The 22,023-nt window shown below is 41.2% G+C and overlaps 1 protein-coding gene across 12 annotated transcripts in view; it reads left to right on the plus strand.

Annotated features, from left to right (window-relative positions):
• Positions 1-22,023, plus strand: part of LNX1 (ligand of numb-protein X 1) — a 178,441-nt gene that overhangs the window by 145,667 nt on the left and 10,751 nt on the right. For all 12 annotated transcript variants that reach the window (XM_070614914.1, XM_070614917.1, XM_070614918.1 and 9 more), the window contains 4 exons: positions 490-692; positions 3,115-3,486; positions 15,141-15,275; positions 21,083-21,260. In XM_070614914.1, coding sequence (XP_070471015.1) covers positions 490-692; positions 3,115-3,486; positions 15,141-15,275; positions 21,083-21,260 — 888 coding nt within the window. The remainder of the gene's footprint in view (positions 1-489; positions 693-3,114; positions 3,487-15,140; positions 15,276-21,082; positions 21,261-22,023) is intronic.

A 22,023-nucleotide genomic window follows, 5' to 3' on the forward strand; every position in this document is an offset into this window, starting at 1 on the left:
GACTGGTCATGCATTCATTCATACCTACTCACTTAATAAACATCAGCTGAAGTCTCCTGTGTGCAGAGATTTGTGCACAGAACTATGGAACAGCCAGAAATTATGTCCTCAAGGATCTTAGAGTCTAATGGAGGGGTATAAGAAATGGGCATGAATAATAGCAATAGAAGGTTGAGTGTCATGAGAAATAGAAAGCTTCATGGGAAATAGGATGCTTAGAGAAGGCAGGGAAAGAGGGATCAGGGTAGAGTTTAATTGGAAGGGATCATTTCATGCACGCCTTGAAGGAAAAATTTGGTTTAGGCATAGAATGAAAAACATTCCAGGCAAAGAAACTTATGCTGGCACAGAGGCAGGAAAATGGAAAACATGTACGAGGAACAGTGAATAGTTTAGTTTGGCTGAAACCAAAGTTTGGCAAGAAGAAGAGTGGTTGGAAATGTCCGTCGGGTTGGTGTCTTAAATAAATGCTGTCTTTGTCCATTTTAGTCTTTCCAAGGTTGTATCACCTGATTCCAGATGGTGAAATTACCAGCATCAAGATCAATCGAGTGGATCCCAATGAAAACCTCTCCATTAGGCTTGTGGGAGGCAGAGAAACCCCACTGGTCCATATCATTATTCAACATATTTATCGTGATGGGGCAGTTGCCAGAGACGGCCGACTACTGCCAGGAGACATCATACTAAAGGTAGAGACTGTGGCTGTGGGGCCATGAAAAGGAGCTTAATAAAAGTCACTTCAGAGCAAATAATTGGATGGATGGATAGATGGATGCACGGATAGATGGATGGCTGAAATACTAAAATAAATGTGGATCACTCACTTTCCATAGTTATGACTTTGATATGACTTGTCATATGAGATTGTAATTTCATTGAGAGGTCTTTGTCCATCCCTCTTTCCTGTTCTTGCACTCTCTCCTCCTTTCTCATTGTCTATAAATCTTTCTCTCTGTCTCTGTGTCATTTGGTTTCCGTCTTTCCCTCCTTCTTCTTCCTTTTCCCCTCTAGCTTCTCCAGGCCTCTTCTCTCCCCTTTCTCTACCTCTATCTTCTCCTTTCTCTTCCTCCTCCTCTCTCTCGTTCTTTCTACCCCTTCCTCCTTCTTTAACAAGAACCTAAAATAATATAAAACTGGAGCATATACCTTCTTAAGTTGTTTTTAGAGCAGATTAATGGAAGATTTTGTATTTTATCTGATCACTCACATTCGCATACCCCTCTAAAGTGAATTTCCTGTAGCTTAATGGCCCTTCAGGAAAAAAAAACTCATCTCTAAGCTATTCTTGCCAACCTGCAGACATTCTGGGGGAGACAGGTGGTAGAACAGGATGCCTTGGGCATTACTGTCCTCTGAGGCTTTGTTGAGGGGAAGGACATTAAGGAGAACTTTTCAAAAGAGAAAGGATAAAGGAAGAATTGTTTATCAGACAGAAGTCAAACATGTGCCAAAAGTGACAAGAAATCCCTCCCTGGTCATATATTTCCTGTCTGATATTCAGATGACAGTTTCATCCCATCCCTTCTAGGTTGCTGAGGGGCCAGCTCCTGATACATCATGAGCTGTTTCTTTGGCAAAGAAATCCTTATTCTTTGGAATAAGAGGAGAAAGAATTTAGAGGAGTTATCGTAGAAGCACTGAAACTCCCACAGGTGGAGTACAAGGCAGAGCCTGTCAACCTTAAGGGACAGTCAGTGGTGCAATCAGCGACTCTGCATGACTTCCTCCCCGTTCTAGTGGAAACTATGCTGCCTGGGAGGGTTGCATAATAAAACATTTTGATTTTTACGGCTTTCAACTGGCACTTGCAGGCAAAAGCGCTGCCAGGACTGCTTAGCAGGCGACCCTGACCTTCTCTTGGCCTGGGTGTGATGGGGGAAACCAGACAGAGGAGCAGGGGACAGAGCAGAGCGAGATCTTTAAGCTCAGCTGTGCTTGGACCAAGGTGGTGAGCCTTGTCTGTGCACGAGGGCACCGCCGTGCCTCCCCGGAGATGCAGCAGAGGACCAGGGATCGTGTGCTGCAGGAAGCCCCTTTAAAATCTCACTCTGAGGCGCCTCTGACAATTGGCTGTGAGTACAAGAAATCTGACTAAGCCGTAGAAATTCAAGAAAGTTATTTCTCTTCCATGGGGCCTCTCTCCTTAAGCACAGAGGGCAGTGCTGCTGTGAAATTGTTTTCTTCCGGAGCAGGCACGACCACTAGAGGCTATAGCCTCCGGGCTGAGCCTGCTGAGCTGGACTGATTAAAACAAGAAAGCCCCACGCAGCATCAGCCCTGCAGATTATTCATGAGGCACAAAGGAGAGGGCCGAGCTCGAGGACATTTAAGTAGCATCGTAAAGTAATCCAGCCTTTCAGTAAAAGAGCCTGGAAACTTCCATTCACATCAGTTTATTGAAACCGTGCAGAGATTTTTTTTTTGTTGAGAACATGACCGCTTTGAGACCTGACGCTCTCTCCCTCATTCACACACATATACACACTTTCACATATTCGCACACTTGCCAACACACAAGCACATTCATGCACACACTCTCACACACACATACCTCCTCCCTCTCTCTCTTTCTCTCTCTCTCTCCCACTACATGGTACTGGGGCCTGAAAGTCCCAGCATGGGTGACCCAGGGAGAAAAATTCATTTGGAGACTTTTAGAAAGAAAACGTCAACTCAGTTGAAATTGAACAGCAATTTAATGTAATCGTTCCAGCCCAATGGAAAACTTCTTTTCTTCTTTTGCCTTTTCCTACTTTTTCTTCCTTTTTCAACCCCTCCCCCCCCCCCCCCCCCCCCACAGCTGCAGAATAAGTTTGGCAAGCTACAGAAATTAGGGTTAGGATTGTGTGAATACATTTGGGAGCCTGTGTGACAACAAGGTTGAAGAACGATGGTGTCTGAGAGAGAGACCTGAGAAAGTGGTACAGGGGACACTCAGAGAAAGCAGGGATGGAAGCAATGTTGGGAGATTGGGGATATTTGGATACTTGGACAGAGGATAAGGTGACAGAGCAGAGAGGCCTTTGAGGAAAGGTCTTGGTGATTCTGTGGGCCGGGCCTTTTAGGAAGGGTTGTGGCAGGTGGAGTTAATGTCGAGGTCCCCTCCCCCAGGTCAACGGGATGGACATCAGCAATGTACCTCACAGCTACGCCCTGCGCCTTCTGCGGCAGCCCTGCCAAGTGCTGCGGCTGACAGTGCTGCGGGAGCAGAAGTTCCGAAGCAGGAACAATGGACAGGCACTGGACACCTATGGACCTCGGGATGACAGTTTCCATGTGATTCTCAACAAGAGCAGCCCTGAGGAACAGCTTGGAATAAAACTAGTGCGCAAGGTGGATGAACCTGGGGTGTTCATTTTCAACGTGTTGGATGGTGGTATGGCGGACCGACATGGTCAGCTGGAGGAGAACGATCGTGTGTTAGCCATCAATGGACATGACCTTCGATACGGCAGCCCAGAAAGTGCAGCTCATCTGATTCAGGTGGGTCACAGGTCATTCCAAGGTCCTGGTAAGAAACTCCCAGCATGAGCAGGAATGCTCATCACCCTGACCCACCCACCCTGCTACTACCACATGTGACATACACTGCCTCCCTTTCAAGGAGTCAAGATGGAAGAGCCAGGTAAGAACATTACTCAAGCAAATGATGTGTCTCAGGGTCATGGACATTCTTTGGGTGTTGCCAGCTATCCAGTGTGACTGTAGGTAAACATATTGGGCCGTGTGTTGCAACTGAGATCACTCAAGGTCAGCAGGGTTGTGTCATCCCTGTACCCAGTACAGTCACAGACCCAGGGATCATTCAGATACATTCTGGACACATCCAAGACATCCAGTTGTATTAACTCCCGTAAGAAGCTGTGCCACATGCCCTCTAGGGATCCTGTGGCCGGACACCACTGTAGGATTGGCTAAGGCTAAGTCCCATCTCCATGGCTGTGTCCAGGCCCCTTGGAAAGCCACTGGGAACTCAAGCATGAACCTGAGAAGAAGCCCTCCAATAAGAGAGGCATGTAAATTATTGATCACTCAGGCAAATAGAGTTCCCAAGAACCTGACTTTGTTTCAGACTAATTCACTTTCCTGACCCATGTGATATCATCAAGCCCCAGCATGCATCTTGTTGACTTTGGCTGGGTCACCATAAGTTTTTCGAATGTTCACTGGGCTGCCAGCTTTATTCTTAGAGGGACAGGTTTTGTTCTGGGTTCCTGTATTCTAACTCATTCACTTCATTTAGTCAATATTTATTAAATTTCTGCTCCTTGCCTGGCCCTGGTTAGGTACAGAGAACAGTGAGATGATGACTCTTAGGCTCCCAAAGGAGCCCACAATCTCATAGGGGAGATGGACTTTTTCTAAACATGCTGTAATGAAGGCATTAAGTACTGTGCTGGTGCGGATGAAGGAGACAGATTTGCTTGGTTGGGCTTAGGAGTTATTCACAGAGGAGGAAGATCTTGAACTGGGACTTTGAGGGATAAGCATAAGTTTTCTAAGTGGACAAGTCAGAGAGGGTCACTCTAAGGAGATACAGCACAAAAGAACATTTCCCTAAAAGCTGGTTGGGGAAATAGTTAATACCTGGGGCATGGCGTACATTTAAAAGGCAGCAACAGATAAGGCCAGAGTGGTAGGCAAGGGCCAGATCATGTGGAGTTTTATGAGCCACGCTAAGAAGCTCAGACTTTATCCCCTAGGCCATGGGGTGTCATTGGAAGAGTTTAAGAAAAGAAGTGACATTATTTTCTAGAAAGCTCTTTCTAGGGCAATGGAGAGTTGACAGGAGAGGGGCAAGATTAGAGGCCTTGTCTTAAGAAGCATTTGTAATTATCCAGCACGTCACATCAGTTTCCACTTAGCAACTGAAGTGACTTCAAGAATAGACAGTGAGTCAGTGTCAGTAGTTGTCTGAATCTTGCGCCAGTTTCCATGGAGGATGACAGAAAACAGAGCCTTCTCTCAAGGACTTGATTATCTAGTACAAAGAAATCTTCCTACCCTTGGGTTGCAGTCATGGAGTTCTTCCAGGTATTGGCAACTCTTTTCACTATCATGTGTGTCTTATCCCTCTTCTTTGAGGAGGACCAAATGGCAGATGATGATATTGTCATTTTAGACATGGACAGCCTGAGGCAGAGGATGCAAAGGAACTTACCCTGCTCCCTCTATCCACCAGGATAGGAAGCACATATGGTGCCTCAGCCTCTGAACTGTGGTTCTTGGTGATGTCCCAATTCCAAAGTGATTCTCAGCCTGATGGATCTTTCCAATACAGCATGAGGTCATGCAGGTGGAGAACAAAAGCAGAGTTACAAGAGGCACTTCTCTTCTGGCATTCATGCCATTTATTCCTAAATTCATATATCCAGCCCCAACTTCTCCTTTGAACACCACACTTCTATATCCGACTGCCCACTTGGTTTCTCCACGTGAATGTCTAAAAGGCATCTCAAACTTAATATTCAAAACTGGGCCCTTGACTTCTCTCCACTCTACCTCTTAGCAAACCTGCTCTTCTCCAGTCTCTAGAAATGGCACCACCATTTACTCAGTTACTTGGGCCAAAAAGAATCTTCATTCTCTTCAACACCTTTCTCCCCACAATCCATGTCTCACCACCTCCATGGTTTCCGTCAGCCAGGCCACTATCAACTTTGGTCTGGGCCACAGCACGAACCTCATAACTGGTCTCCTTGCTTCCACACTCAATCTTCTGCCTCTGCTCTCCACATGGCAGTTGGAATGACCACTTTACAAAGTTAATCCCAGCATGTCACGCTCTTGCTCTCAGGCCTCTGACGCTTCCCGAGACACTTAGATTAAAAATTCCAAATGCTATCAATGGCCTGCAGAGCCAGACATAATCTGCCCTTTAATTCTCTCTCCAACTTCATTTCTTAAGCAAAAGGGAGAATTTTTTGGATGCTCTCCCTTGCTTAACCAGGCTCAGTCACACCGTCTTCTTCCTACTCCTCAAACATTTCAAGGATTTTTTCGCCTCAGGGCTAATGTTCTTGCTATACCTCTTGCTGCCCCTCTGACTGGAAGGATCTTCCAAATATCTGCATAACTCACTCCCACACTTCATTCAGGTCTCTCCTCAAATGTCGTCTCCTCAGAGGCCTTCACTGACAGTCCCACTTACAATAGCCCATCTCACCCCTAACTCTATATCCTCTTTTTCTACCAACTCATTATTTTACTATTACCTGCCAATCTAGTCTAGTCTAGTACAGTAGAGCATTGTATCCCAAGTACTTAGAGAAATGCCTGGCAGTAACAGGCACTCAATAAATATTTTTTGAATGAATACATTGAGTCAAATTATAAAATATACATAAAAATACACATACATATAAAATATACATAAAAATGTAAATACACATAAAATATAATTTACACATTAGTTCCATCGCATAGGGATTTTTTTGTCAAATCACTTACTAACGAACAAGCAGCAAATTTACTTTATGTTATTTGTCCCCAAGATAGAGTCTCTACTTTTTATCCCCTCAAATTTGTTCAGTTATTATTGGTTGAGCACATTCTATGTACCAAGAGATGTGTGGTACAATGGTGACCAAGACTGACACGGTTCCTGGCCTTGTAGAGCTTGGAATATATTCTTATTTCTGATCTCAAATACAATCAAGTCAGCATTAATTAGGTGGTTCTAGCCTGTATGTGCCAATGGGTGAGAACAGAAAATAGACAATGTTTACTAAAACATTAACCCATGGAAAAGTACGAGTCTTGGTTTTTTCTTCATGAAGAAATTGCACTCTAAACATGATTTTTTTTCCTCTTTAAAAACCAGACTTTTAGGTGATCATCAATGTTTTTCTGTGTTACACTTGTTAACTCCCTCTGCAGGTCAATCAGCGTAACTCACATTCTAGAGAGAATCTGCCAGCTCTACTTTGCATCAGGCAAAAGAGAAACTCCCTTACTCATGTCATTTGGAAAAATTTTGATTGCATATGGCATTCTGCTTTTGTAGATTAATAACAGAAGAGGAAAAAAGTTTTTTTCCTGAGAAAGTTAATTTATGAAATAAAATCTTGCCTAACAGTGGGATTTCCTAAAAGATTCTTCTGCTTACTAAACAAACCAAATGTGCTTTATGAGCAGGGGAAGGAGGGGAAAAAAAAACCTTGGGCAAAGCTAGTTGGAAAAGAAATGGGAAAAATAGAATGCTGGGAAAACTTGGTTAAGCAATCTCAAAAGTGGATTTTATTTATGTGATACTGTAACACACACCAGGCTGGGGGGATTAAACTAAACGCCCTTCAAAGGTTGAGACTCAAATGTCCAACCAATCCTTGGCTGCATTGGCCTTGTGCGTCTACTCCGTGAATCATATTTGCCTTACAAAGAAATTCCCAGACAACATGTCCTTTTGGTCATGTTTTCTCCCACAGTACCACACATTCTGCCTTTTTCTACATTATTTCAGGGAAAAGTTATTACAGAGAAACCACAACTGTTTTAAATTTGACCAACTTTACATATGTGGAGCCCTAACCTCAGCTTACTCAGCAGCAGCCCTGCTTGCCAGGCCCCAGAGTTAGATTAAGAGTCGGGCTGCTCTAAGAGGAGAAACCCTGAGGAGACAGAAACTTCAAATACGGGGCAGTTCACTTATTTAGCAACTTAATACAACTTTATTTTTCTCCATTGTCAATTTAAGTCTTTTGAGCACCATGAGTAGAATAACTGTATGAAAGAGACAGCTGTGTGGAACTGTCTGGTGTCACCCATGAAATAATGGAACAAAGAAATATGGACCAAAGATTTAAGACTGTAGGGGGAAAAAAGACATCTCAGCGTCTCTTGGAGGTTCAGCATATATCTACCCAATATTCAATCTGAGAATGATTTATGCTGGGAGTTACATCTATTTTGAGACGCTCTCATCTATCTGCAATTCTGGATAAATGAATTCATATTTATTTAGGAGTTCAAATATAACCAGTTAATAAACAAAGAAAGTGGCAATGGATTTCAAATTTGAGGATCCCTCTTGTGCCTTTTTTTCCTAGGCAACTTCCTAGACTTCATGCAGAAGTTGAATAAATTCAGAGCTATTTATAGAGGTTGTGATAAGATGGATTTTCATTAAAACAGACGTGTGATTTTTTTTCTCACATGCATTAATATTTAAATGGGAAGTTATTTCATCAAAGAACAACTGACAACCAGGCTCTTCAAACTTTTAAAAAGAATGTGATAGACCTTTAGATAGAGCCAGAAAGCAAATAACGGACTGCTCACATTACCTACGTTTGTCCTAAATATATGATTCCAGCTCATGAGTTCTGCATAGCTGGAAAAAAGGCAGAACTTTTGTCCCTGGGAGCAGTAGGAATTCCTAATGAAATAAGACATGATACATCCATGTGTTTTTTTATAGATTATCACAGCTAATAGAGAATAAAATGCCCATTTGAACAACTTTTTTTAACATGGTATTATGGTAAATTTAATGCACTTAAGACTAAACAAAACGATACATAGATTTTAAAACATTCTTCCTGAGCTAAATTCTTAAAGTCCAAATGACTTTTATATAGGCCTCCAAATTTCATGCATTCATGGTAAAGCTTGACTTGATAAACTGGAGAGCTTTCAACTCAGAATTTCATGTGTGAGTCTCCTACACAGCTGCACACTGCAAATGTTCAGGATCTTGAAATTTCACTGCTCTTCCTCCAACTCACATCCCCCGCATGCATGTTTTGTTTTGTTTTTGTTCTTACCGTGGAACAGAATTAATCAGAGTAACATCGAGTTACTATAAAAGAAACAATGGTATTTGAAGCAATGCACTTGGGTCATTCTGCTGACTCAGCAATCAACGGATTCAAGAACTGGGAACTAAATTCTTATCTTGACCTTGTCACTGACATCTGAATGACCCTGTACAAGTCAGACTATCACTGTTAATTTCTTAGCACTTAAAAGATGTGCTTCTGGGAACATCAGGATGAACACAGAGCTATAGTTTAGTGGGGAAAATGGATCAAATTGCTGTCTCAAATCTCTTTTTCTACCTTGGTCAAATCTTAAGATCCTATTCACCATGTTTCCTCAAGGCCTCTTTAATTTCCTTCTTCCTTGTCCAGACTCTGGTCGCTCTTAACTCACTAAAGTAGCTGCCTATCCAGCGGAAGATACTCATGAATTCTTTTTAAAATGTGCCAGGCACTAGGGTAGGTGCTAAAGTTTCAGTGGGGAACAAATCGACACACACCATGTCTGCTTTCACTAAGCTCTTTTTATAGGAAATATCAACTTACAGGGCAACGTACAAAATCAGTGCATTAGCTCATTCTGGAGTTGTACTTCTGGAGTCCCCAACTTTTTGCTCAATGAGAGGTATTTTTGTTTCTCAGAACTTCTCTTGCATACTGGAAGGATGGTTATGGCAAAGACTGTTTCTGTACCTCATTGTGTTTCCACATCAACAGGAATGACTGACGACTTTGGTGTTTTTCTAGCATATCAATTGGAAACCCTGTTCCGATGCCTCCTGTTGTCTGTGTTGCCATGTAGGGTCTGTGCGTCATACATGATGTCAGAGCTAGGCTGTGCTGCTGTAATGTGTTCCATAGCAGGGTCTTGGGCAGCTCCCTGCCATCTTTCAATTAATCAGTAATGATGAACACAGACATCTGTGGAGTTCTTGGCTCCGCAGAACACGGAGACAGTCTCCTATGCACATACGAAATGGCAAAATGGGAACTCCATCAGTGAGGTCTTGGGTGCAGCTGGTCCATCAGCAAAAAGACCCTCCTCTTTGCTGGTCAGACCAGAACTCATCATCTAGGTCCAATTCTTATACACATACCCAACTCAACTTTATTAGAGTGAGTCAGAGTTCACCAAGTTTTTGAGATAACTTGAAAACATATTAAATAGTAAAGAAACTAGGAATATTTGACCTGGAAAGGAGAAGAGCAATTAGAGTTATCTTCAAATAGGGTTGTCACATGGAAATTGATTTGGGTTGCCCCAGAGTACATGACTAGGACCAATGGACGAGCAAGAGAATGGCAAATTTAAGCTCAACCTAAGGACAAACTTTCTAATTAGTGCTCTCTAAAACTGGCTTGTGCTGCCTTGGGACACAGTGAGTTCACTGTCATTGGAGGCATTGAAGCATGAGCTGGGTGACAACATGGTTAGGATTTTGTAGGGGAATTGAAACAAAGGCTTCAGAGAAAATGTTGGATCAGATGATATCTGACATCTCTTCCATATCTGTGAATTTCTAACTTTATGGAAGCAGTGCTCTACAATTCCCCAGGGCTTTGTAAGCACAAGATGGATGAACTGAGAATGATCCTTGAGCAGTTGCAGGAAGGGAAGCTAAAATGGGGCAACCCCAAACAGCATAGAAAGAACCATCCCCACCGGTATCTATTGAAAATCAGTTAAAGCTAGACTGTCTCATTCCAAGAACCTTGGAAAAGAAACCAAAGTTAAACGCAGATGCAGGATGAATTTTTTTTTAAAGAAATGGTCATTAAAACCTCTGATGTTAGTGGATGGAACGCTTAGTAGAGACACGCTCTGTAAACAGCTTTATATTAGAAATTCAACTGCAGCTCTTACTTGTCTCTGTAACAAGAGGGCCACCTAGTCAAGCAGGGGCCTCTTGTGGGCCTATTCTATGTCATAAAGGGTACTGTGTATATGGTCTACCTGCTCTGAGCAATACAGTTGCTACCCAACAATCAGTTTGGAATCCTGTTTTAGGTGTTTGTATAGAACAATACTGTGGGGAATTGGGGGGGCATGAGTGTGGGACTCTTAACTTGAAATTTTATAAAGCAAATACAAGAAACACAATGACCGAACCCACGTGAATCACATACACTTTATTGAACATTTTATTTAAGCATATGCATATATATATTTTAAAAGCACCAAATGCTACAGTGCATTTGGTTTAACTCCAATCCTCGTTTACAAATGAATAGGTGGAAACTTTGGCCAGGTGGGTAGTTCACACCTTGATGTGCAGGTACTCTATCAACTCTTGCTCTGCCCTAGTCATCACTGGCCCTCTTAGCCACCGCATAGACCCATGTAGTGCTAGGACAGTAGAAAGACCATCTCTGCTCTAATGTACAGCCCTGCAAAATGCCTCTCCTGGCTTCTTATACAGTGGCATCTTTGATTTCCATCTGTCTGCTCTGAAGTCTCTGGTCTATGCTGCATCCTGACAATGTGAGCAGTTCTTATCAGCCATAGTGGATTTTGTAGGGAGAAAAGCCATTTCTAGGCTGAACATAATGGAAGAAGATGCTTGCCCTGTGGGGTGTCACAGTGTAGTGCTTCTAGACTCCTCCTCCCAACTATAAGAGATGGGATTTTATTATTTTTAAGTGGACTAAGTATAAATAAGGCTGGCAGACTAGGGCTCTCTTCTGTGGCATCTGCTTAGTCCCCTCATATAAATATTATTGGCAATTTTAAGTCAAATCTCAAAAGAGCAGAGAAAAATAGTCATTAAACAAAATAACAAGCCTCTCCATGAGAAATGCTGCTTAATTTTAACCCTGTGGTTTTCCCTGAATATTAGATTTTTCCTGTGTCTTCAGCTAGAAGTAATTTCTCCCACCTCTGGAGACTTTTATGTGTGTCACCCATACCTCTTTCTTGTGTGTGCTTCTGACTATCCCTAAGGTAGGACAAGCTCCATGAGGGCAGAGGCCATGTGGCCCAAGACTCTTGTGAAGTGCCTGGCCCAGAGCAGATACATTCAGCCATGGAGACAGAATGGCTGCCAACAAGCTAAGTTCCCCAGGGGAGAATGTAGAGGCCATGAGAATCCCTTCCCCTTAACCCATAGAAAGAAGAGGGAGTTTAATGATTGGGTTCTTGGAAGAGAAAGGAGAATATGGTACAACACTCAAGCTATCAACTTGTAACCACTATGCCCAGAATTTGTCTGGATCAAAATTTAGGATGTTTAAGGGAGAGAGGAGAAGAAACGTCAAGTAAAAAGAATCTACTTCTAGCCTTGTCTACTACTCGAGATAGCCATAATTGTGAAATAGCCCTTTCACCCAAGTTGTAACATCCCAGGAGATCCAAGAGAAAGGCTATCCTACCTCTGTCATGTAGCATGCTCTTCCTTTGAGCATTAGCTGTTTACATAACAGGTCTGCTGTATCCATTTTCCTGGCACATACTCTGTGGGTATGAAATAAACAAGTTTCTGCCATTCTCGCCTTCATTCGGTCTTGCTGTGTCTCCCCCTCACTCCCCTTCTCACACTCACTCCACATTCATCCCATATTTACAGCAGTGGAAAGAAAGACTATCTGGTGCTAAGGGCTGTTTCTCGACACTGAATCCAGCTGCTCCTGAGAGTTAGAGCCAGGACAAACACATTAGCCCGTTTTCCACGTTCAACTTCAAACTCTAGGAAAGAAAGTACATCAAATAAAATCTCCCTGAGAGCAATTTATAAGGTGGCTGGTAAGACCCATGCATCCAGCCTTGCAGGGAATTTATTTCCAAGTAAATTGATACCGGGGTTATTTATTGGAGTGTTATTCTTGCCAACAAGTTAATACCAAAGTCGGTATTTGAAAATCCAGTGAGAAAACCCAGTGCTTGAAAATGTGAATTAAATAGTTCTTGCAGGCTGCTCCTTGGCATTTTGGATTTTGCCTGGCCAGTTGATTCAACATGCACGGCTTGAATTTTCTCAATTCTTATGAGGTGCTTAGGTCATGCGGCTGCTGCTCCTCCAAAACGAACATGATGCAACGTGCAGGCCTAGAGACAAACCCGCTCCTGAGATCCTTCAAAACATCAGAGTTTCCCTGAAGATAAGGAGCGAATTTGGGCTCAGCAGTTGAAGTTTTGACTTGAATGTTTGCCACTTGTTATCTTTCTGTAATTTTTTTGCTTCAGAAAGTTCCCAGAGATAACCTCATTGGGATGAGTAAGGCTTACAGTATAAAGAAAGACTCAGTTATTACAAGATGCTCTTCCAAGAATTGAATTTAGTTGGCTGATACCATAGATCTTCATGTCAGCTTGCTTTGTAATTGTTTCCTGGGCTTGTTTTTTTTTGGTCCTGTTCTGACACAGGCTTTATATGTGATGAGAAACACCAGGGAATTCAAGATAGGCAAAGGAAGACAGGAAGGGCATTTCAGCGATGACTGGGGGACCAGCAGAAGTGATGACTGGGCATTATGTGAAGGAAAGTGAGTGAAGGACTTAAACTTTCTTTTTGGGTCCTGTTTGTCAGGATTTCTTATATTTATGTGAAATGAATCAACTCGACTGGCCCACCATCCACTGTGATGTTTACAATAGACATTGCACTTTAGCAGTTATTTTAAAAAGTTTATCTAATTTACAGCCACTCAGTTGATGACTCCTAAGTTTCAAGAGACCTCTGAGAAGAGATGTTTGTTAATATAAGAATGCAAAGTCATGAAGGTTTGGGCTGGTCAGTGTTGGATAACTGTGAGGATCTGATTTCATTGGTGGGGTTCTTATTGCTTAAGGTCCTAGTTCCTGAGAGTGGGAGTGAGTTACGTGCTCTGAGAAGCAAGATGCAGAGAAGCAGGAAGCAAATATCTCAATTCCATTGTCTGAGCTCGTGGAGAAGATCGTGCTCTATTCATGGCCTTGCTTTTCCACGGTCTGATAGCCATGCCTGTGAGGGAAGAACGCAGGCAGGCCAATGTCCATCTGTGCTGTGGGGGTGAGTGGTCAGCGGATGGGATGAGAAGACGAACCCCTAGCACTTACTCCTCTCTCCTCCACTTTCCTTGGCCCCACACTTAGTCTTTTCCTGGTTTCTATTCAAATTTAGCCATGCCTCAGCCACTATCAGGTTTTTTTTGTTTGTTTTGGGGGGATATTTTTTCCCATTTTGAGAAATAATTAACATACCTCTCTGTATAAGTTTAAGGTATACAGCATGATGGTTTGATTTACATATATTGTGAAATGATACCATAAACCATAATAGGTTTAGTTAACATCCATCATCTCATATACATACAATAAAAAGAAAAAAACTTCTTGTGATAAGAACTCGTAGGACAAAAGGTACAACCTTCAGTTATAAATAAGTACTAGGGCTGTAATGTACAACATGATGACTATAGCTAACACTGCTGTATGATATATAAGAAAGTTGTTAAGAGAGTACATCCTAAGAGTTCTCATCACTATCAGCTTTTAATTAAAGTGATGGGTGAGGTCAGCTGGCTACTTGAGCCTGGACCATTAGGGAGCCTTGTTTACGTATGTTTCACAGTTCCAAGGTCCAGTCTATCTGGCCTGCAGATGTAGGATCTCAGTAGTCAATGGTTCTGGAATAATGACCCATACTGTCAGACACACATGAAACTCATCTGTGGCAGAAAGCCAATTTGTAAATTTATGGTGTGGAATGGAACGTGCCCAGTAAGCAATAAGTTTGCTTTTTGGAACGCTCTGTCCTAGTATTAACGTACGTAGCAGAGAGGACTAGTAGTCAGAATTAGTGGTCGTTGCATAAAAAAATAAAGGATCATGGCAAAGGCCTGCAATCAGGCTGTGTTCAAACCTATTAGGTCATCCCTGTATTTCTAAAGTGCTCGTCCTTTCCCATGCCCAAGTGTTTGAGACTGTCAGACGCGGGATTTCTCCTCCTACAGTGGTAGTGTTGCTGCCAATAGCTCTATTTCTTGCTCTTCGCTGTTTACCTTTGGTCTTAGACCTTTGGTTTGGAGTTTGGACTGGGCTGCTACTTTACACTGTACACCCTGTTCTATCTGGAAAGTCCTTCAGACGCAGCTTGTGTAATGGAGTCACTCATTAAAAATAAACTAGCAGTGTCTGACAATGTCTTTTCAAAGACTGTTGAATGAGTCAAACCTTCCCTATTTTTTTTCTTTGAAGCAATGTGTATTACCTGGTTTAAGGATAAAGGAAATAACTCTCATGTTCATGCCAAATTACAAAATGGGCACTGCCATGAAAAATACTAGAAAGCATTTTTTTCCATAAAAAAGATAAAACCAGACTCTCATCTTGGTAAGCCCCTGGTGCTGGATGGTTTGGATGGAAGCTCTGAGAGTGGCTAACACCTGTCTCTTATCACCCAGGCCAGTGAAAGGCGTGTCCACCTCGTCGTGTCCCGCCAGTTTCGTCAGCAGAGTCCTGACATCTTTCAGGAAGGTAGCTGGAACAGCAACGGCAGCCAGTCCCCAGGGCCAGGGGACAGGAGCAACACTCCCAAGGTGAGGCCCAGCCAGGGTATGTCCGCTGCTCCTGAAAGGAGCTATATTTTGGGAAGGCTGCACACTTGAACATTTCTAAGTGTGATCTCTGGACTTCATCACTTAAAGAAACACTATTTGACTTGTCTTGTAAAACCAAAAGCCCGAAGTCCCATCTTCGAGACTTGGTGAGATAACAGGTGTCTCCCATCCAAGCAGGAGAGAGGAAGGTGCAAGAGAATTCTGAAACCCGATCTTGCAGACCTCATATGGGGACCTAATTTCTAGTCTAAGCCAAATAGATGTCATGTTTTCCCAACAGTCATTTTGTTTAAGGACTGTTTTCCATTCACTTTGAAATGAAACAAGAGGTTTGCTTGGTTTCTGGTTTTTGAAGTTCCAAGTCTGCCTGAAAATTAAAATAATAATTTCTCTGCTAATTTTAGTATGTTTGTTTTTTGCAGAAGGGCCCAGGAAGATAATTTGAATATCTGAAGCTCATATACCTTAGGGAGTGGTGGGGATTGGGGCAAACCAGGGTGCACATGTCCTATCCTATGGCATTCAAATCCAGAAACATTTTAAGATACTGCTGGTGAAGCAAAATGCATCTGTAGGCAGAATACATTCTTCAGGCCAGCAATTTGCAGCCTCTTTGAATAAGGTGATTTAGCCCAATTGGTACTTCTGTCTGTGGCTTCTGTTAGAGGCAATGCCATAACCTCTCCATTTGGATGGGTGTCTAAGCAACGTAAACCTTACTTAGTCCAAATTCAGAGTCCTGTAGCCTTGGCTTGGCATCCTATTGTGATGGCAACAAGCTTCTAGCAGACATTTCTCCTGGCATCTTGTTTCATTATGCCGCTTGTAACTAAAGAAATCTTATAAGGAGCCCATTCTTCGTGCAACAGAGATTAAGGAATGCCTATATTCCACATCAGGCTACATTTTGGTTTGGAATAACTCCTGAGTTGAGTTTTTGAGCAATGTATGCAGAAACGATACTCAAAATTTTGATTTTGGGAACATATCTGCTTTATACACCATTAATTACACAGCCTATAAGGCTACAACCTCTCTCTCTCCAGCCAGCCATGACCCATAAATCTGTGAATTCCAGGTTTTTTCACAATAAGCAATCTGGACAGACCAAGTACCTCCTGTTAAAACATTTTATGGATAAGGACTCTCTGGTGTCTTTTTGCTAGTAAATCCCATTAGCATGTTTAAATTAAACTAATGGTACTTATTAATGGAAAACTAGTTCATTAGCTTAATTAACTAATTATAGTTGAATTAACTAAGCTGTATAATATTTTAGTTCATTAAACCACTAAGATTGAGGCTTCCACCAGCACTGTGGCTTTATAATCCCTTCCACCTAACCATCATGAATCATGGAAAGAGCCAGATGATCTGATCAAATTTTTGCCACAACCCTCTGTCATGGGTTCAATTCCTGGAAAACATACATAACAAACTGGCCTAGTGGGAAATTTTAATTATTTTCATTTTAATTTATAGTTCTGTCTGCCTTCTGAAATGCTCTCTCCCTCCCTCCCTCCCTCCCCCCCCCCCCACTCTCTCTCTCTCTCTCACACACACACACACAAAGTGGCATATTTAAAATAAAACTAAGACCTATATGGCCCTTTGATGACTCAGTTTTTTATGATCTTACTAAAGTTTTGTTTTATTTAGGAAACAACATGACTTTTTGAAAGTAGGACCTTAAATAATTCAAATAAATACCAAAGAAGGCAAACCAAGATTTGTGAGACAGAAAAGTTTTTAGCCAATTGAAAAGTTAAAGAATAATAACCATCAAATTTAGGAGCGTGGTTACGTCGGTGGGAGAGGATAGGGAGTGCGATCAGAGAGAAGTCATAGGGGAACTTCAGCTGTACGGGGAACGTGTATTTCTGATACGGGGTCGCAAGGTCCAAGGGTAGGTCGTTATGTTAATGTTTACACTTTTTTTTATATGTCTGACATGTTTTATTTTAAAAATCCAAAGCAAATATTCCATAATGTATTTTTTATAGCTGAATGATAAGTACACAGGTACCCATGATACTTTTTAATCAGCCTGAACTATTTCATAATAAATTATATTTTTAAACATTAGGGAACATCCTGAGGTCTTCACAGTAGGGAAGGGAGAGTGGAGAGAAAATACAGATGGAGAAGAAGAACATCTGTCATGTTTAACTCTCCTTCTCCCCAGAGAAAGTTAGGCAACTCTGAGTGTGAAGGTTTTGTGGGGAGACTTTGGTTTTTCCATTCCTAACGTGGGTCTCTCTGGTAGGAAGGCAAATGGCTATTGGAGACACGAGACACATGGACACGTTCTTATTCGGGGTAGTCCAGTCATTTGTGTTGAGCCTGTAGGTGCTCAGTGCAGCAAGCCTGTTTGGGAAGCACTGGACAAGTGTGAAAGAAGACTGCCTTCCAGGAACTTGTATCTAAAAGCATAAATGACACATTTTTGCCACCGGGAACACATAGATTTCAGCATTCAAATCCTAAGTCGTCTATTTTACTGGACAGAATTGGATTTGAGTTGAGTTCTCTAGTCAATGAGAAACTCTTTCTGGAAAAATTGAGTAATTATTCTTTCATGTGTTTTTCTGATAGTTACCTGAAAATTGATTAATTTATATGATGTTTAAATATTACTTCTAAAAGCAAAGTGGTATAGTAGGGAGAGTATGGATTTCGAGTCAGACATCCTAGCTTTCAGTACTCAATTTTTTTTCCTGCCAGTTGTGTTTCATTGATCAGATTTTTTTAAACATTGAGCCTCCGGTTGCCTCGCCTGGCACATTTAAGTAAACAACAAATAAGTATTCTTTACTTTTCTTAAAAGAGTATCTGGCTAATCTGTACACTATTCAAGCAATAGTTATTCACAGAAAAATAAAATTAAAGCCTCACTAATTCCTATTAACGGGAGTGGTAGGAGAAAAGTCAGTGTAACTTTTGGAATATTTCATATGATATGTAGTTTTGCTACTTACAAGTGAATTTAGTAACCCATTTTTTCAACCAAAGTGTTCTCAGATAAAAGCCATATCTTCCATCATTTCTTTTAGCCACAGGTTTGCTGTGCGTGGGCATTCTTACCATTTCATAGATGAAGTCAGAGGGAACTCGGGTGATGACAGTATTACAAAATCTCATATGCTTATTACTAGGAGAAACCCAAATAGCCATAATAGATGTTCATTTTACTACTAGAAAGGCAATTAAATAACTGGAATCTTTTTCATCTGGGCAAATAGTGATAAAACCCATTATTGGCAGAATTGTGAGAAATCAGCATTTTCACAAAGTATTGGTGAGATTGTAAATGATAGAGCTGTTTCAAAGGTAATTTATCAACATCTATCTAACTGAAAAATGCTCAGGCTGTTTGATTTAGTAATTGTATTTCTAGGACATTAGCCTAAAGAAATGTTTATGGAAGTGCACAAGATATATATGTCTAAGGATGTTCACAGTATCACTGTTTAATTTTGTGAAAGACTGTAAACAACCCAAATGGTCATCCGTGGTGAATGTGACATATCTACACCACGAAGTACTAGGCAGCTGTTCAAGAAGAGATAGAGCATATATGTATATATATGTATGCATGTGTGTGTATATATATATATGATAGATAATATATATATTTTAACATGAAATAGATGTTCTTGTTTTCCAGAGCCTTCCATACTGTTTTAGACATCATCTTGAGACATTGGTCAACTACCCCTGGCCCCCACCTGGAAAGAATGGAGTTAAGCCCTTCTTTGTGAGGATCAGGAGTAAATGCTTTATCAATATCCCAAGGAATGAGCTGGAGCAACAGGCAGCCACTAGGAGTCTCTGGGTTTAGAACTTTGCCCTGAGTTGGGGGCATTTCAGAACTGCCTGCATCTCCAAGCAGGGGTCTTTTGAGAGATGTTTGTGATCAAAGGAAAAGATGTCCTGCATCTAATTGCCTTTTAGCAGGGAAAAGTCATGTACTGAGAAGGGATCTTGAGGGCCCCTGCAAGTCTACTCCTTGGCCTCAGCTGGAGTGCTAGAACCACTGTGTTCATACTGTGGTCATACTGTTCATACTGTTACTTATTTGTCTTATTTTCTATGAAGAAGTCCCATTTCAGTTTTACAACTGATAGCTAGTTTTGTTTTACATCTGATAGCTAGTCTCTTTAAGCCTCTTCAAAGTTCTGGGATTTAGCTAAACCTAACCCAGACCTTACAAGTACTACTTGTAACATGTACCTTGCCATAATTATCTGTAGTTTCTGATTTATTGTTCTGTTATTACCAAAAACAATTTGTGGCAATTTGCAATTTACCCATCCATTTATTCGACAAACATGGACTTACCATCTTGAGTGTGCTACATGCTATTTTCAGCACTGGGGATACAGTAACAGGCCATTACCATATACAATAAGACCATTAAAACAGACATGGGAAGTTTAAAACCATAGGAAATCATGAGATAATAAATGCACCAAAAGCCTGCACTTACCTTGCCTCATAACGAATCATTAAAAATTGACCTTGTACATGCCGGTAATAGTTCTACATGATGTCAACCATCACATTTACAGAAGTTTCTTTAATTATGATTCACTTCTTGAATAGATAATATATTGACAGGGTTCAAAAAATGAAAAGTATATATTAAAAAGTCTCCACCCTTCTCTGATCTGTGGGTTCCACGTCCACACCCATGAAACCACTTTCTCTTTCAGAGTTTGCTTATGAAAATGTAAATAGTAATGCAAATTCTCATTTCCCTCCCCTTGTTTAAACAAAACTAGTATGCTTACAGTTTGTTGTGTACTTTGATTTTTATGAGATGTGTTTTTTATTTAGATACAACTGTAAGCTGTGTTTTGAGCCATAGACTTCTTTGAGGTTTAATCAAGTGTTACAAATGTTTATTTGCAGTGCACATGCCCACTGTCTAGTCCCCTAGGTCACCGCACAAACTGAGAGGAGAATAATTTTTTAGAAAAATATATATTGATATATATTCACTGATAAACAGTACCCGTGACCTACTTATTGCTTCAAGATAATGCTCCACGTAGCTTTGAATGTGTTTAGTCTACTGTTGTTGAATCAAAGTACCAATTCTCTTAATTAATTTGCTTTTCAAAAGTCAGTCCGCAGTGTATACTATACAAGGTGTATACTATACAAGGTGTATACTATATTTTTATGTAATAAGATTAAAGAGCATAACTGACTGCGTATGATTCAGAACTGCTAAAGTTAAAGTAAGGATACTAATACGGGAACCTAGATATTGGTGAATTTTTAGAATTTAATATCTGAAATCCATTATTTTTCTCTGAGGATTTCTATAACTGATTACCTGCACACATTAAACTGAGACTAATTAAAATATGGTTACTGTTTTTTAACTTAGAAGAAATTCATGATATTCACGAATGACAAGGATTTTATGAAATGTTGACTCACTACTATCAGGAATAAATGAGTCACTTGAAAAACTTTGGGTAAAGTTCACTTTGTATGCTTAATATTTCTCCGGTGGTCTCTAACCTGTTCCTCCTTCATTTTTATTGGTCCCATTTGAAAAGTAAACTTTCTCTGAGTCAGCCTATAGAATTTAGGATAAGGTAACTCTCTTGATGGTTGGGGGACAAAGCGAGGATTCTCTGTGTGTCTCTCTCTCTGGGAGACCAAGGACCACCATCACATATTTATGCAGTTTTCGTAGTTTTTGTATATAGGAAATGCAAACTCACTTGTGAACAAATGTGCCATGTCTATTTTTCTGTCTGTGCCTTCAGCTCCTCCATCCAGCGGTCACTTGTCATGAGAAGGTGGTAAGTGTCCAAAAAGACCCCAGCGAATCTCTCGGCATGACCGTTGCAGGGGGAGCATCACATAGGGAGTGGGATTTGCCCATCTATGTCATCAGTGTTGAGCCCGGAGGAGTCATAAGCAGAGATGGAAGAATAAAAACAGGTAAAAAGTAAAGAGACTTATGGTAGTGGGGTGGCAGAGTGTTAAGAGGAATTAGCAGCTTGCTGGGTTAGGTAACTGTTTCCAGAAATAACAAGAGAATGCAAGGGTGATCTGGCTAGGACGTCTGTTACCCATTGACCATGATTGGTTTGAGTATAGTTGCTGGACTGGGTTTCACCTTAGTGCATGTGGTTGATGTGTGCCACCTTGCTTGCTAGTAAATCAAATACCCGTGAACTATGTCCCACACATAGTAGGTGCTTAACCAGTGGTAGCTATTATCACTTTTGCAATGAATAGAAATGTTAACCCTTCTGCCTCTTTAAAAATACAGGTCTAGGCCCATTTTTCTTAGCTGCTATAGACTCTTCTGCTAGACACTCTCATGGGTAGTTTCTTATTCATTCATTCAATCCGTATTTACTGAGTGCCTGCCACATACCAGGCTCTGTGCAGGTGCTGGGAGCTTTTGTGCTCTCCCTTTGTGCTGAAAATGAGAAACAAAAAAGTATGAAAAAGAAGGTTTTCTTTGAGTAAATAGTAAAGGTGGATAATTTACCTGCCTTCTTTCCTTTTTTTTTTTTTTTAAGGCAAGAGCCAAACACCAATAGGTATGCTTTAGAAACCTCAAAACATGACTTACCAGCTCCTTGGAATCTGTACACTGTTCCCCATTTGCTATATGAGAACCCAGACTCATGTCAACATAAGAGGCTGATGACATGCCCCTCACCCTCACCACTTCCCCACATCTTTGCATCTC

The sequence above is a fragment of the Equus przewalskii genome, chromosome 3 (assembly GCF_037783145.1).
Source record: "Equus przewalskii isolate Varuska chromosome 3, EquPr2, whole genome shotgun sequence".
NCBI classification, from domain to species: Eukaryota; Metazoa; Chordata; class Mammalia; order Perissodactyla; family Equidae; genus Equus; species Equus przewalskii.